This window comes from Ambystoma mexicanum, chromosome 10 (genome assembly GCF_040938575.1).
Source record: "Ambystoma mexicanum isolate Mex_15411 chromosome 10, UKY_AmexF1_1, whole genome shotgun sequence".
In the NCBI taxonomy this organism is placed as follows: Eukaryota; Metazoa; Chordata; class Amphibia; order Caudata; family Ambystomatidae; genus Ambystoma; species Ambystoma mexicanum.
In genome coordinates, this window is record NC_090932.1 from 1,561,906,496 (window position 1) to 1,561,923,644 (window position 17,149).

General features: G+C 43.9%; 1 protein-coding gene across 3 annotated transcripts in view; it reads left to right on the top strand.

Annotated features, from left to right (window-relative positions):
- SPECC1L (sperm antigen with calponin homology and coiled-coil domains 1 like) overlaps positions 1-17,149 on the top strand; it is a 909,747-nt gene that overhangs the window by 475,000 nt on the left and 417,598 nt on the right. For all 3 annotated transcript variants that reach the window (XM_069619860.1, XM_069619861.1, XM_069619859.1), the window contains one exon: positions 11,521-11,608. In XM_069619860.1, the coding sequence (XP_069475961.1) occupies positions 11,521-11,608 (88 nt within the window). The remainder of the gene's footprint in view (positions 1-11,520; positions 11,609-17,149) is intronic.

Here is a 17,149-nt window from a genome sequence, read left to right on the forward strand (position 1 = left end):
ATGTGCAGTGTTGCTTTGAGCCCTTTGGGCTCTCCTTTTTTATATTTTTATTTTCCTTAAGAAATAATGTTCTCAAGGTTAGATGGATATTTGGTATCATTCTTAGCTTTTCCTTTTGAGAGATCAGCACACACCACCCTATGTGGAGTGCTGAGGGGTTACCTAGTATCCCCTTTCTCCCAGATCCTGTAACATTTGTTATAGTAACAACCCTATAGTTATGGCTGGTGATGGTGGACATGTTCTACCGACTGTTGTGCTATTTTTCTCGCAGGCGGTCTTCACAGCTGCAGCAATGCGCAGACAGGTCACCTGTGTTCAAACATGGTGGCTTATTCCTTATTTCGCCATTTCTTGTGTGGTTGTTCTTTCTTGTTCCTTCTTCTACCACCCTGGGAGTTCCAGATTTGAGTGTTCTCTTTGGCAGGAACTCATTGTGTAGCCTGTTTGATTCCCCAAGTAAATTTGAAGTTTGCCCATAGCCCCCTGAGCCAATGAGGAGGCTCAGAACGGGGGCTGTACTGCACGGCAGAGCACCCGCTCCATGCGTCCTCAGAGCAGTACGCTGCCATCTTCCCACGCTAGGTGGTAAGGTAAGTGATCCCCTGTGTCCTCCTCACCCAACCCCATTTACTACTAATTTTGTCCCCCCAAATCCCTGCTTACCTTTCGCTTCCTTCTCCCTCTCCTGTGCTGGGGACATGGTGTTCCCAGCGCTTCCCCTACATGCGGCTTGCCGTCATGGAAAGGGAGAAGGTACTATGTAGTTCTGTTCTCCTAATCCATGGTGGCCGTTTTCTTTGCTTTAAGTTGCGAAATGGTGAAAACTTTGTTTCACAACTCAAACACTATTACTACGCTGGTACATGTGCCGTGGTACTAATGGCAATTATGGGGGTGCATTACTGGGAATAGTAACTCCCCCGGTGTTGGGACTGATTTTCTATACTCTCGCCTGGTGGACAGATGTATAGAAGGCCAACCTATATTGTGACAGGAACAACTCTGGGAAGCTGTACCCAAACCAGTTTAGGTAGCAGTGACGGTGGTCTAGGCTAAGTTCTTCAGAGGGGGGGAGCTTGTAAAGGGTCCACAATGATTAGACTTAGACAGGATGTATAAAAATAGTTATTTAATTATGTCCAAAACACACTATAGAAAAATCACTACAAGCAGGTAGACGTATCACACAACACTATCAAACTAAATACATATATACATTCATTTGGTTATAAGGCATAATACGAATCGAATACTCCTGCAAAGGAAAGGTTATACAATTAGTATGCATAAAAAGGTCCACAGAGATGATCCCTGGCTAAAATTGTCCAGCCCGAAGTTGCCTGGGGCCTTATGCCCAATAGTTCAGGGTGCAGTTCTACAGAGCGTAGGAAAGAGTTTTTAATTGCTTACTATATAATTTATATTAAATTGTATAATGAATGAAAAGGGAATAGACTTGTAAGAAAATGAAGAGACTATTTGAAAATATCAAATGTATAATATGAAGTAATATTTAACGTTAAAAGTTGTAAAAGTTTGTTGATAGAACTAATAAACAACGGTTTGAATAACAAAAAAAATATTTTAAAAAAGAGCTTAGGATGCAGGAAAAAATGCAGCTAGAGTCTCTGGGGCCCAGTGAAGGGTTCTTAGGGTTAGGGTTCAAGTTAGACTAATGCCAAAATTAGCCCCAGCAGTCCGATATCTTGCATAGGGAAGTTATGGCAAAGCCAAAAGTGTTAGAATTAAGTTTTATTATAAGCCCATTGGCTTACAATGGGAGTATAGGGGTAGGTTAGAAACTCTGTAACTTACCACCCCTTACTGTGAATCTTCCCCAGACTTGGTAGAACAAAGGAAGGATGTCTGACGTTGCTTTTCCCGCCGAAATCCGTGGTCCTCGATTTACAGTGGTTGCAGGTTCGAGCTGAACTCTGGTTGGGGTCTTTTGCTGGTGTAAGGACTCGGTCGAAGAATGCAGAAAAACTCAATGCAGCACCCCTCTCTGGACTGGACTCGGGCCAGGTAAACAGTTTTCGGACGGTGCACACCGCGCACAGCAATGCAACCGGATTCAGTAGCCACGGTCAGACTTTCCCTTCTATCTCAGGTCCCCGTTGTGCTAGGTCGCTGAAATCTCGCAGGAAATGGTGTTGCAGGGCCAGCTGAGGATCCGCCAAGTTTCAGGCCGAAACTCAGTAGGGTGACGCCGGCAGCACAGTAGCCCAAAAATGAAGCTGGTCAGCCACAGGATGGTTCCAGGGCACTTCCGAAGGCTTCCTTTGGCAGGGCACCGAGCAGACCTTGGCAATGGATGGTCCCTTCACTCCAAGGGTCGTAGCTCCTTTGGAGGACTACTAAAGATCAAGAGCAAGACAGGGCTCCTCCAGGACAGCAGCAGAAGTTGGTTGCCAGGCCTCCTTCAGTTGGGTCTCAGGTCTCTTTGCGTGCCTCACAGCTGGATAGGATACTTGGTTCCTTCAGGTTTCTCCAGGATCCCTGAAGAATAGGTGCAGGGGTCATCATCTTATCCTAAATGCCAGGTGAGAGCTGAAACTCACACTAGCCAATAGGACTAGCCCACACACACACATCCCAGCAGTGGCCCAATCAGGACCACTGCATACCACTCAGACACACTGAAACCAGTATGTGGATTGGAGTCAGACTGGCAAAGCCCACATCCTGCCACCAAACACACACAGCCTTCCAGTAACATGCCAAACGCTCCTTCTTTCCTGGGCACTGGAAGTCCTTATAAGGATTTTCCTGGCTTCTGTGGCCAGGAAGAAGGCTAAAGAACAAGATGGCAAAAGAACAGGTGAACAATCTCGTGGCACAGCCAAGTTTGACCAGTAGCCACAGTTAGTAGCCAAACGTGGTAAAGACCTAGAGTAACCAGAAATCCACTGAGTCTTAGTCTAGGGCAACACAACAATGCATCTCATTGTACTGCAGTGTAAGCTGCATTGCACAATAATAAAAAGTTACCACAAATGATACAAAAGTAACCAAAGTAGTAACATAATAACATGACTAAGGGAAACATTGTTTCCCAGTACTGATAGCCTGAAGGACATATCAGTTTCTTCATAATATATGAGCAAAGGCCAGTGCAGTGAAGATTAATGCTTCACTGTACTATGAAAAGTACAGGTTAGATTCAAAAATAAAAGCAAGGTTTAGGGGTTCCATAAAGATGGAAGGAAAGGTGCAGTAAAGAGAATCTTTCCTAACACACAGGGTTTATGTAAAAGCCCTTGCTTAGCTCAGCCTTGTAACTGCTGTCCTGGGGCATTACCTGGCCCGCCAATGTCCCCTCCCCCCGCTCCGGTAATAAGCAGCTGTGTATTGTTCACTGGGCTCTGCACGACCAGGGAGCAGAGTATCTGTGCGCTAAGTTTGTACGCTACATCCCCACTTGGTCCTTGCGTTCAGCTACAGCTGGGCTGTTATGTGTGCTTTCTTTTCGTCGTGCTGGTGGGGGGGGCAGTGCATTACCCATTGCTGCAGCTCATGGAATGGTCTTCCAATGCTAATGAAACTGCTGTCCAATCACTTGGCTTTTAGGAAAGCCTTAAAAACCTGTTTATTCTGACTTTCTGGCGATTATGGCTTGCTTGTTTTGTCTTGTTTATGGTTACTTGCCTCTCCAGCCCCATGATGCCCTTGGGCGGCTGTGCGCTATACAAGCGACCATAACATAACAATATTGCTTAAGTAAATAAGTAAACATTTCTGAATGCTCTCTTTAGCAATAACAAATGCCCGAAAGACTACAATGGACTACAATACATGCTAGGCCAGATGTGAGGGGATTGTTGACAAACAAGGTACTTTAGCTTCAAGCAATGAACTTCAAGCGAATATCTTCTCTTTTGGCTACAGAGATAGTTTAGCTTCATATGGCCTTCAAGTGATAGTCTTAGCTTCTGGCTACGGAGGGGAGGAGACGGCGTAAGTAAACGATTCTATGATATAAAAAGCAGTCCTCTGGCAGGGCAGTCAGAAAGAGCTGTTTGTATATCTGAGCGAGACAAGACTGAACGCTGGAGGCGGACACTGGAGGAACAAGAAGCAGTCCAAACCCACTCCCTCCAGAGGAGGAGGAAGGGGGAGGGGGGTCATACCTCCTTTTTTCTGCTTGTAGTTTGAGGCATCTGAAATTGCATTTTTGGACTCCAGAGTCTCAAATAGAGTTTTTCTTTTTGTCTTTTGTGAGAACTAATATTTTTGACTGAGCTGCACAGAGAAGCATTTTTACTTCTGCTAATCAGCTGATCACCTATGGACATATTCTATTAATAATTGGCTGCGGTTTACATCATGGTTAATTCCAATGGACAGTAAATCTTTCAAGAAATTATTTAACTTTTTTGATGTTTATTGCTAAGAGACCATGGTGATTTTGATAGGTGATTTTTCCAATTGGATTTGATATTTTTGAATTCTTGGATTGTGCAGACCATAAGTCTTCCTCCAGCCTTCAGCTCATGTCTCCCATTGTGACGAATCACAGGATCTATATCGTCACTTCTCCTTTCCTTGTAAGTCTAGGGAGGTGAGCCCGCTAGGGGTAGAGGCATGCAGGACCTCACCGGGATGGATTCCCTCCCACCACCCCCGCCCCCATGGGATATGGACTCCCGTTCTGTTGAGGAACTCCCTGCCCAACTCACTCAACAATAGCACTTGATGCATCCTGTTGGGAGAAGACCGGAAGGATCCCTATTCACGTGCTACTGCGCTTTGCCACATGAAGAAAAGTACCTGTTGTACTGTGAATAATAATGAATACCTGTCTAACAGAGAAGGACTACACCGCTGCATAGGGGAAGCCCCAGCGCAGCGTCATAAGCCTGCATGGAGGAGACTCCAGAGAGCGAGAAAGCCGGGAGTTTCAAACCAGCTGGTGCAGAGACGCTGGCGAGCTCGGGGAAATGCTGCTTCACAAGCTAGGAAGAGCAACAGAGAACAGGTGCCAGAGAAGCACTGTTCAAAAAGACGATCAGAGAGAACCTGTGAAATGGAGTCCAGTCCCAGGAGGGAATCCCAAAGAAGTACTGGTGGCCGAGGTGTGCAGAGAAAGGAAACCCCAACTGGAGCCGATTCCGCTTACGAAGCTGTCTAGTCCCAAGAGGGACGCCCAAAGTGGAAGTGGTGGCTGAGCTGGGGAGAGAGGAAATCCCAACCAGGGCCAATGATACAAGCACGGAAGCACACCGGAGCGCTTCTCGAAAGAAGATGATGACCCGAAAGCAAGAGCCATTCTGACCAGAACAGATCCACAGAAGGAGGGAGGTGCCGACCCGGCGACAGAGCCCCATCATAAGGAATGTAACAGGGAGAGCGGGAGACCTGGGGAGAAAGACAAATATAATGCATGGCACAGTCATATTTGTACAACGAAAAGAGACCAATATAACATCTGGTGTATTCATCCTCGTCAAAGTGAAAAAGGCAAAATTAACGAGTGGCATACTCGCATGCGTTTAAGTAATCAGCATGAATATAACGATTTGCAGAATCGTACTCATCCCAGTGAGAAACTAAGTGACCATAAGAGTGAGAATCATTACTGGATTCATTGTGCTCCTCCCAGTGAAAAGCCAAGTTATAAACTAATTGAGAACTCGGACCTGCGTCCTGTGTCAACACTAGTGGTGTGAGTTATACGTACCGTAGGCTGCAAGATTGCTTATTTGTCTGAGTCTAGGATTGAGAGTCTTGTAGCGATGGGCCTAGGTTTCTGACTGTAGCCGGTATCAGCGTATACTATACAGAGATGGAGTCAAATACCTAGATTGTCGGATCCTGTTCAAGAAAGGTCTGTTTCAAAGTGATGTTTGTTAATGTGTGTTAAGCTTATGGCAAACCTAGATCGAGGCTACTCCTAAATTTAAGGATTCTATATGTGGGAGAGGGGCCTAGGTATCACCCTGCAGTATGGTTCGTCATATAATGAGCCAGGTGGAGGCTGCACCTTTGGTTGAGGATCCTGTGTGGTGGGCAGGCTCCCCAGGTTTACAGTGCAGAAGGTATCAACATATAATGAACAAGTGGAGGGAGCTACACCTAGATTTCTGTAGGTGGAGGGGATCCTAGGCTTAGGTTTTGGCCTATTGTATAATGGTATCCTTAATGTGGTAGTCGTTGATGGTTTGTTGTGCCTATCTTGGGGAATGGGATTGTGGTGGCGGATTGCTAGTGTTAGTTTCCCTGGATGAGCGATGCAGGTTAACAGTGGTAGTGAATAGTTAATGATGTGCATGTGCTAAACCTGGGCCACTTATCTCATTGTTAGTCGTCTCTCATATGGTCTGGTGGGCAGGGGTGAAGAGAGTATGATGCGAGTGTAGCCACAGCGAAGGCTGCTGGCTTAGCTCGGGTGGGAGTGTTATTGGGCTTGGGTTGATGGTGGAACAGGAATGCCACAACGGAAGTTGCTGGCTTACCTGAAGTACTAGTCGGCAGGCCGCGTTGTCGAGTGGTATGTGTTGGTGTACCAGGTGAAACTGTTGCAAGAGCTACCGGCCCCTGAGTTGTGATTGAAAGCAGTTGAGTTTATAAATGGTGTTATTCACGGGTACAGTGGCTTAGGAGAGTATTGGGAAGAGTAAGGTTTTAAGGGCATTCCTGAATTTCAGGTGGTTTTTCGATGTTGCAGCTGTCTAAGGGGATGGAATCCCAGATGATTGGTGCTTGAACGGAAAAGGAGGAGCCGCCAAGTCTTATGGAGCTATGCGGTGGGACCACTAGGCGAAATGTATATCGGGATCGGAGGTTCCTGGAAGGATGATATGGGATGGGACTTTTTTTTCTCGCAGGAATTCAGGGCCAGTGTTGTGGATTGCGCGATGGGTGATGCATATGGTTTGAAGGTGGTGCGTCGAGGAATAGGGAGCCAGTGGAAGACTCTGTGTAGGGCTGATGTGTTCTATGGCGGGAAGGTTAAGGAGCAGGCGCGCTGCCACATTTTGGATTCTTTTCAGTTTCCGTAGTTTGGATGCGGGGGCTCCTAGGTAGAGGCTGTTTGCCTAATCCAGGCAGGAAAGGATGATGGAATAGATGGCCGAGAAGCGGTGGGGATAGGTGAGGTAGGTGAAAGAAACAGGTTTTGGATATGCTGGTGGTTTGTTGGGTGAGTGATAAATCGAGTTCACATCCAAGAACCACATTTGAAGGTGCCAGTGCTTGTCGTAGGCATTCATGATTGGTTGGGGGATGAGTGATGTTTTCCTGCAGAGTAGGATTTCTGTTTTCCCAGGGTTGAGGATGAGGTGGTTGTTAGTCATCCAGTGATCAATATCAGAGAGGCACGATGACGGGTCCGGGCTGCTGAATCCATTCGACATTTGGGATTTTGAAGATGAGCTGGGTATCATCTGCATAGTTAGTTAGTAGCAGGTAAGATTGTACGATCGGATGATTACTGGAATGGGTTGTATGTAGAAATTGAAGATTAGCGGTTACGTGGATGCTCCCTGTGGGGACATTTTTGCAGACTGGACGTGATATGGATGTCAGTTGGTCGAGGTGCATGATTTGCGAGCAGTTAGAGATGAACGAAGAGATCTACAAAAGGGCTCTGCCTTTGATTCCTAGTGTTTGTAGTCTGTCTAATAGAATCATGTGATCGATGGTATCGAAGGCTGCGGAAAGGTCTAGAAGGATGAGAACCACGCAGCCGTCTGCATCGGCTGTTCTTTTTAGGTCGTCCCAGTTGGAGACTAGGGAGGCTTCAGTTCCTTTTAGTGGTCTGAAGCCTGATTGTGCTGGTTCTAGGAGGTTATTAGCTTCAGCAAATTGGCCAAGCTGTTTGTAAGCCGCGCGGGCAATCAGTTTGGCGATGAAACGCATATTGGTGATAGGTCAGTATTTTTGGGGGAAGAAGTGGGTCAAGCGTTGGTTTTTAACAGAGTAGGCTGTTGGATTAGGTTGGCAGCCAGAGCTTCACCAAATGTGTTGGCGAAGTTTTTATTATAGGCAGGGGTCTATAGATGAGTAGGAAGCTGTGTGAGGTGGATGGTGCGAGTTGGAGTTTTACCAGGAGGGATTTGTAGTCTGTGGTGCTAGTGCAGGTGTCCTTGGTTAAAAGCTTGAATTGGTCTTTGTGTAAAATTGCAAGCCCACCTCCCTTACGAGATCTGTTCCGAGCGGTTAGGGTGTAGCCAGGTGGGAAGGTCTTGTGTGCGAGAGGTTCGTAATCATCCGAGAATCGGGTCTTAGTAATGAAGAGGATGTCTGGGTTTTCTTCTGTGATGAGATGGTAGATGTGGAGTTTGTTTTTGGATGCAGACCTGGCGTTGATGAGGGTGCAGGATATTTGGAGGGACGTCTTTGTGGCTGGGGGGATGGGTGGTGTTTTGGGGGCGAACAGGGTCTGCTGTGTGGAGATGCAGTGGAGGGGGAGAATGGAAGGGGGAGGTGGAGAGTGATATGATGGGTTATTTATAACGCACTTAGTACCCAGAGGTTTGGAAGCGCGGTCCTGGGGATTGAACCTGGGTTAATATGTGTCGTCCTGCTTCCAAGGAGAGCCCGTTGCCACTGAGCTATCCTCCCGAGACACGAGTGGTGATGAGGGAGTAGTTGGAGTGGGAGGACAGGGGACGGAGGGGAAAAGAGCTAGGACTGGGTTGGGTGCGGGCGGTGAGGTTTCACTCCTATATTGCGGTGGCAGTAGTTGTCAACTATAACTGAGAGTGGGTGATGCTATGGGCATAAGGTGACTCTGGTCTCGCCCTTTCCTTGCATTATGTGCAAGCACGGGTGTATGGGAGAGGGGTGGTGGTTCTTTGGGGAGTCGAGTATTGGCTAGCGCTTCTCTTGCTACATTAAGTGAGGGGAAGTGAGAGTTGGGGGGTGATCTGCAGTTGGGTGGGGGGAATGTGAATGGGCAGTGTTGGGGATTGGGTGTTACGTGGGGGGGTGCTATCTAATCCGTCTCCATCTTGACGCTCTCATTTGTGCAGGGCGGAATCTACGGATGAGGGAGTGTGTGACAGATTGAGGCGGGAGGGTATGGTTGGGGCGGGGGAACAAAGAGGGCTGAGGGATGCTGGTTGGTAGTGGGCTGTGGAAGAAGGGTGGGCTTTGTGACAGCGGGGGTGTTGAGACTTCAGTGGGTCCCAGAGGGGCAAGAGGTGCGCCAGGTAGTTGGATGGGTGTGTCCAGTGAGTGGCATGGCGCCTAAATGACTGTTACGGATCGAGCCTTAAATTAACGATGCAGGGTGACTGTCGGGTGGGACAGAACTAGCTTGTGTACAAGACTGAACACTGCTAGCTTTGGAAGTCCTGTATCCTGTGAGAGACACTTCAACCTAACTGTGCAATTTGAGTGCAAGATTAAACACAGCGATCTAACAATGCTGATTGGTTAAAGGGCAAACAGAGTCAGGTTATATAGTCTTGTGTAGGGCGAGAAGTCCATGTGTTAGTGAACCATATCTCACACAGACGTACCGCGGGGCACACGGAATACATCATCGCTGGAGAAACCGGTGGGGTTGTAATTGCTGCACACCAGAATGAACGACAGAAAAGGGATATGGGCTGCATTTTGTCAGAACTGTGGGGCTAGGAAAGGCACTGCCACTAACTAACCCTGCTAAAAACTCACCCCTCTGCATACACCTTCTCAAACTCTGAATTAAGGACAACCATACCTCTACAGCACAATCCGCATGCGCTTCACAACACCACAACAACGAGACAAACCACACATAGTCTAGCCCAACACCACATGGCGGCTACCAACCGAAAAACAGACCTACATGCAGTGATTGGTGTCACCGAACTGAAGCTACCAACAGCAAACCACAGCTCTTGCTCTTTTTTTCCTCCCGCTCACTCCTACTAACTTACCTGTCTCCCTCCTTGCTTTACAGATCCGCCAGAGCGCCAAAAAACCATGCATGTGTAAACAGTGCACGGTATAAGAACCTTTAACATAACCTATTCTGAAGCAATATTCATTTTGCCATTAGCACCCGTGTAGCTCTCTTCACAGGTGCTAATCCATTGTCTTTTCTTTCTTTTTTTTCTATTTAAAAAAACAAAAAAACTTACCATGCCTGCGCAGCCCGGCTCTGCGCAGTGCTGGTGTCCTGGAAGTCCGTTGTCACTGTTGACTGTGACGTCATCAACTTGAAAACAGACTTCAGGGAAAGCTGAATTGCGCCGCACCGGGCAGCACAGCCAATGTAGGGTTTTTTTTTTTACCAAAAAAAGACACCATTAGCACCCATGTAGCAAACTACAAGGGTGCTAAGGCGGAGCGTGGAAGCGAAGGGGCGCTTGCATCCCAGGCTGCTTGAAACGCGGGCTTGTATCGTACAGTACAGTACGCGGTCTGACAAGCATCTTGATTGACTAGTGTGCTCCCCCCCCCACCAGAGTGCTAATGGTTCTTATAGTCTGCCAATTTTCCGGTGAGAAGGCTTTATCTACATTAAAATAATAATTTTGGTCACATTAAAAACGTACAACAAAATATGGACGAAAATTAGATGATTTGTAAAAACTGTTTTAAGGACCGTAACTGCACATGGGAAAAGTGTGTGGCTACCCAGCACTTGGTTGTCACGCCATGTAAATAAATACATTTGAACAGAAATCTCACTTTCCCTGAACCATTTGGAACAGTAATGGTGGAAAGAAAAGACGTGTCCTAAATAGGAGAAATCAAAACATGTCCCAGATATCAAAAGTGTAGCAGTATGAGAGCAGCACTGAGCCTGTCCCTGCGCTTTAACCATTGCCTCGAGGTGGTATTATGGCAGGACTGAAGAAATGGCTGAAAAAGGAGGAATACAGCAAAAGGATGAGTTGGACAAGCCTAGTGGAGGGACCGTTTTTGTCCAGACATTAGTTACCAAAGTATTCCCAGGCTGGCTCTGGAAGATGACCTGCACACTCACCAGCTGCTCGGTGCAGCACATGGCATAGGTTGCTCAATAAACCTCTCCACAATAACTGATCATGTATAACTTTGTATTAGAAAAATATGTACATGCTAGGCAGTTTGGGGTTTTCAGACTAGAGGCTGTTTCTGCACTACAGCCTGTTTTGCACTGCACCACATAGCTCTCTGCCATGCACCCCATCTCCTCTCTCCTCTGTACCTCATCCGACTAACTTCACCCTTATGCATGCTCGTACCAGCCCTTTCCGGCTCTGCTTAGCCCTGGCACCATCCCTAATTCCCGTTTTCCAACGCTCACCCCAGCTCCGTTTTAGCTCTTACTTGACCCTGTTGCCCTACTGTCATACCTTCTTTTAAGATGCCCTACCCCCACTTGGTCTTCCCACTCACCCTGTCTCCGTCCCCCAGCACTGCTTCCAGTCCTCTTCACACTGCTCCCAAAACCTGGTCCTCTGCCATCCCACTGGCCCCTCTAATCATCCCCAAAGACCTATATGATCACCCACCAACTGCCAGCCAACTCGCCTTGGCTCTGCTTGCAACCCATAGCATTGCTGCTGCTGAGCAGTTTCCTTTTTGCCTTTTCAGAGACATTCCGTCAGTGGTCCAGTGTCCGCGCCTAAGCCCCTCACGATGGCAGAAAAGCGGGCAAGCTATGCAGAGATTCCTGTGCAAGGTGAGTACTGTACAGTATGGCACCGGTGCATAAGCGTTCAGATCCTAAACTCTGTATGTTGTGTTATTTCTCTTTTATTTATTTTTATGTTTAAGAAATTTGTATTATCAATAACCATACAAAGCATAAAACAAAATAATAGAATGCAGCAACTGATTACAACTTTCATAACAATGAAAAAGGAAATCTAAATTAACAGTTGAGATAAATTGAACATTTGCATGGATACAGGCGTAAAACGGATAATCAACCCAAAGTATTTTGATATGTGGGGAGGAGGGGATTAAGACATACATGACAAACAAGACTAAACGTAACTAAACATATACAAAAGGAAGGGTGAGGTAAACGGGAAAGGAAGGGTTGGCTACGGATAATGCGCACAGATTGAAATGGATGTATGGTTGTTAATGAGAGGTGGTATTAGTTAAGAATTCTATGAAGGGTTTCCATTTTAATTCATATTTGAGTAGTTGTGAGGGGGTATAAGCATTACATTTTTTTAATCTATGAATATTACACAAGGAGTTCCACCATATCCTAAGGTGAAGTTTGTCTACATTTTTCCAATTGAATGTTATCGTCTTAATGGCTATTAACATGAAAAGGTTAAACAGGTTCACAATACTCTTGTGTAGGGTGACTGCAAATACAGAGTAAGTATTACCAATGAAAAGAACTTTGGGACAAAAATCACATTGTAGATTAAATTTTTTCTTGAGTACACCCCAAACACTAAGCCAGAAAGGTTAAACAAAACTGCAATCAAATATTATATGCTTAAAAGTTCCTGAAGGTTGGAGGCAGCTCCAACAGTTGTCATCCTATGAGACACCACACTTGAAGTGTAGCGACGGAGTGATGAAAACTGTGATGAAGGAAAAATAAAGTTTGTAATAGGTTTGCTGAGGTAGTAACTCTTTATGTGCTTCCATATTGAAGGCCATTGTTGTTCATCATCATCAGGAATAGTACAGTCCTGTTTCCATGCTTGAAGACAATTTTGCATAGTGACAATTGAAGGGGTACCAAGAAGAATTTTATTTAAAAAGTGAGGCAGTCATGAAGGAGCTATGGATTGAATTAAGCTTATTGGCATCTGCAGTTATATTATTACATATGAGAGATTCATAGTTTTCCATAATCGCATCAATTATTAGTATGCATTGTTAACATGAGGTCGGTGTATGAAATTTTGGAACAAATTCATTGAAAGTAACTGGAATACTGTATGCAAAAATCTGATTGAGATGTTTGATTCTAACAGAAAGCCACTGCCGCCAGAAGAGGGAATGTTTTTTAATTTTAATTAACGGATTAAACCAAAGATATGATGAGATACATTTGGTGGAGTTTGAAGTCTGAGGATACAAGTACATTCGAAGATACCGAGATGGCAAAATAGTGCTTGTACATTTAAACAATGTGTTCATTTTTAATAATCTACTAGAGGTAGTGGGGATTTCATAGCTCTCTCCCGACATAGCCACTGAGGTACATCAATAGATTGGTCATGTGTCAACCACATCTGAGTGTGCTGCAGGGCAAAGGCCATATGGTATTTCCTAAAGTCCAGAAAACCCACTCCACCAGATGGTTGTGGATACTTGAGCTTACAGATAGACATTCTATGCTTCTTAGTTCCCCAGAGAAACTTTGTCAAACATGAATCTATGGATTTTAAAAATGAAGATAGAAGGGGTAATGGAAGCATGTATAGCAGATACATAATAATAGGAGAGACCATCATTTTAATAGATTCCAATCTACCCCACCAGGACAGAAATAAGGGAGACCAGCAGTGTGTGAGCCCTTTAATTTTTGGCAATTTAGATGTGGTATTAGGTTTTATGATTTCTTTGATGGAATTACAAATATGGATTGCTAGATATTTTAAACCATTTGGACACCATTTCATGCATGATGCAAGGGTATGATGCTTAGTGCAGTGTACATTTAAGGGTAGAATTTCTGATTTGTCTACATTCAGTTTATATCCTGATGCTAGGGAGAATGCTGAGATGCTGTTCAAAAGATATGGTATGGAGAGATCTGGGTCTTTTAATAATAACAAAATATCAGCATAAGCTGCAGTTTTAATTTGTACATTGTCAAATTGTATTCCCATGATGTTTTCATTTTGCCTAATACTTTCTAGGAATGGTTGCATAGTTAAAATGAATAAAAGTGGGGAAAGTGGATAGCCCTGACGTGTGCCCTTAAAGAGAGAAAAGTAAGGGGAAATTTGTCTATTAATGAAAATGGTAGTCCTGGGATTTGAATAGAGTATTCTTGTTAGAGAAATAAAACTAGAATCAAACCCATGCCATTTAAGGGCTTCAAACATATAACTCCATTCCACTCAATCAAAAGCTTTCTCTGCTTCAAGAGATACTGCAGCGAATGGGTCATTAGATTTGTGAATATGGTCTGTGTTCAGGAAAAGTCTAATATTTGAGGAAGAGAGCCTACCCATGATATAGCCCTCTTGATCATGTTTGAATAGCTTTGGTAATAGGGGAAGAAGTCTATTCGCTAGGATTTTAGCAACATTTGCACTCTGTATTGAGAGATATATGCCTGTAGCTTTTGAGGCAGCTACGGATCTTTATTGGGTTTTGGAAAGACAATAAGCATAGCCTCCAAAAAGGAGCCTTTTGCTTCATTATTTAGAATGAAATGAGAAGAAAGCTCATTAAGTTTAGGAACCATAAGATGTTTAAAATGGGTGAAAAAATCCATTGAAAAACCATCCGGCCACAGGGCTTTTCCGTTTTTAAGATCTTTTATGGCCCTATTATTCTCCTCAAGGCATATAGGATTGTTGAGTGTCTGCAGGTCAATCTCTGGATAGGTAGAGTGATGTATGCATTGAAGGATTTCCTGTATATGAGTGTTGTTGGAAGGCGCTTCTGATGTATATAGCTATTGATAGAATTCAGTAAAGACTTTGATATTATCCTTATCCGAGAAGACCCTATTGCCAACTAGATCTTTAACTACTGGAATTCTCGCCTTTTCCCTTTTAAATTTGAGGTATGATGCGAGAGACTTACTAGATCTATTAGAGAATTTTGCTTTATATTTAAGGAGATTTGCACAAGAATACTCTGTAGCAAGTTTATTGTATTGTACTCTAAGTTTGATGATATTGTTTAGAATAGCTTCTCAGTAAGTACGTGCATATAAGGATTTTTGAGTTGTGTAAGGATGTTGTCCGATTCTTGTTTAGGTAACCTTTTCTTCCTTGCAGAAAATGATATAATGGAGCCACAAAGGACTGATTGATAGCAATCCCACTTGTTGATTACAGAAGTATCTTGAGTTCTATTTTCTTTAAAAAATTGATTATGTTGTTGGGTTATATACGGAGTGAACGAGTCATCCGTTAAAAGGGACGAGTTAAACCTCCATCTATTGGATTTACATGGGGTTAGCAGTGAGGTCAATCGGATGTTTGCTGGTGCATGATCAGAAAGTGTAATGCACTCAATATTGGCTTGCAGTAGAGAGCTAGTCATGGATTTGGATATAAATATGTAATCAAGCCTAGTAAAAGTTTTGTGGGGGTTAGAGTAAAAGGTGTAGTTTAAATCTGAGGGGTGAGTGATGCGCCAGGTGTCAATGATTCCTAATTCAAATATAAAGTTAGTAAATTGTGTGTGGTGTTTGCTCTTTTTGAAATGACAATTGGATTTTCTATCAAGAAATAAATCAACAATTTCGTTACAATCTCCACAAATAATTAAATTGTTTGGATTAGAGAATATGATTTCTAAGGCGTGTCCAAAAGTGTAGATCTGGTACTGTAGAACCATATATATTTAGAATAGTATATTCAACACTCAATAAGCAATTTAACAAGCACCCATTTTCCAAGATCATCAGATTCATTCGCAACATCCCTGCATTTAAAACTCTTATTCAGAAGAATCTCCACTCCATTCTTCTTGCCATCGGCTGCACTGGAGAAAACCTGCCCTACCCAATACCGTTTGAGTTTGGCAGCTTCTGCTTGTGATAAATGGGTTTCTTGGGTACATGTTATTGATCTTTTAGTTCTATTGAGATGTGACAATATTTTCTGTCTCTTAATAGGATTATGTAATCCTTTGACATTCCAAGATGTTATATTAAGAGTCTTGATTCAAAGCAGAGTGACATACGTATAGTAGTATTCTAGCATAATATAAATTATCAATGTGGTAACAACCATCAAAGCAGCAACAACTAGAATAATCATTAGTGGACCATCCATCAATAAACAGTGATAATACTGCACATGGGGTAGGAACATGAGGGGGAAGATATAAGAAGTATAAGTGGAGACAAACATAATCAACATGGATATATAGAAAATATATAAAGGAAACTAAAAACAGCCACAGCAAACAATGTTGAAGAAAAATGGAAAACAGATGGGGGGGGGGTTAGAGGGCCACAAAGGTGACATCCTCCCTCACCCCACTCTGGCGAAGTGAAAAGGCTATATATGACAATCATAGTAATCTTATTGGTTAAAACAGTCAAGTAGGCGCTCTTGAGGTATCCATTTCATCCTTTTTATAGTTTTAAATAAAGATCCTTAAATCGGCTAGATCTTGAAAGTTGGACGTACGGCCATTGAGGGTGACCTTAAGAGTGGCTGGATGTATGATGCCATATCTGGCATTTATCTGTTTTAATGCTGGTCTGAAAGTAAGTAGTTGTTTCCTCCTTGCGGCTGTAGTATTTGAGACATTTTGGGAAATTTATATTTTCCTGCCATTCCAGAAGATCTGCTTTAATAGCTTAACTTTCGCCATTAGAAGTATTATTTACATGTGTGTAGTCTAGTAAAGCAAAAATTAGAGTTCTGGGGGGATTATTGGAAGGCTGTACATTGTTGATAGGACAGATGCGACCAGCTCTTTGAATGTTAAGCTATGTTGATCTAAGCAGATCCAGGAGTTTACTGAGCATTGCATTTAGGAATACAATTGTGTTATCTCCTTCGGTACCTTCCAAAAGGCCAATAATGCAAAGGTTGTTCCTCCTATTGCGGTTTTCAAGATTGTGTGTTTTTGCAGGAGTTTGACAGAGCTCTCCAACATTTGGACTGTATTCGCAACAGCTTCTGCGTTTCCGACACGTCTCTCAACCTCTGTGATTCTTGAATCAAAGGCGGGCCATTTATCATTAAGCTGCTGTAACTTAATGTTTGTGTCTTCCATGAAGGGTTTCAAAGCTCTGATTTCGCTATGAATAGCTAGCATTCCGGGGTCTAGGGAATGATCTTTAGGTGGTGGTGAATCACTCTTTTGCCTCTTAAGAGTATTGGAGGGAGATGCTGGTATGTCTTTCTGCTGGCCCTTTTTGGATGCCATTATAATTAAGTGCGTAATAATGGTTAGCACCTAATAAGGCGTGTCAGCGATCTGCCCCAGCGCCGGATGTGTGACAATATATTCAGCAACAATAATGAATATTAAATTATTATTTCAGTGAAGAAGTTCCTCAATTTCTGTGAGAATAGTATAAATGGAAGTGTTCTGGAGAAAG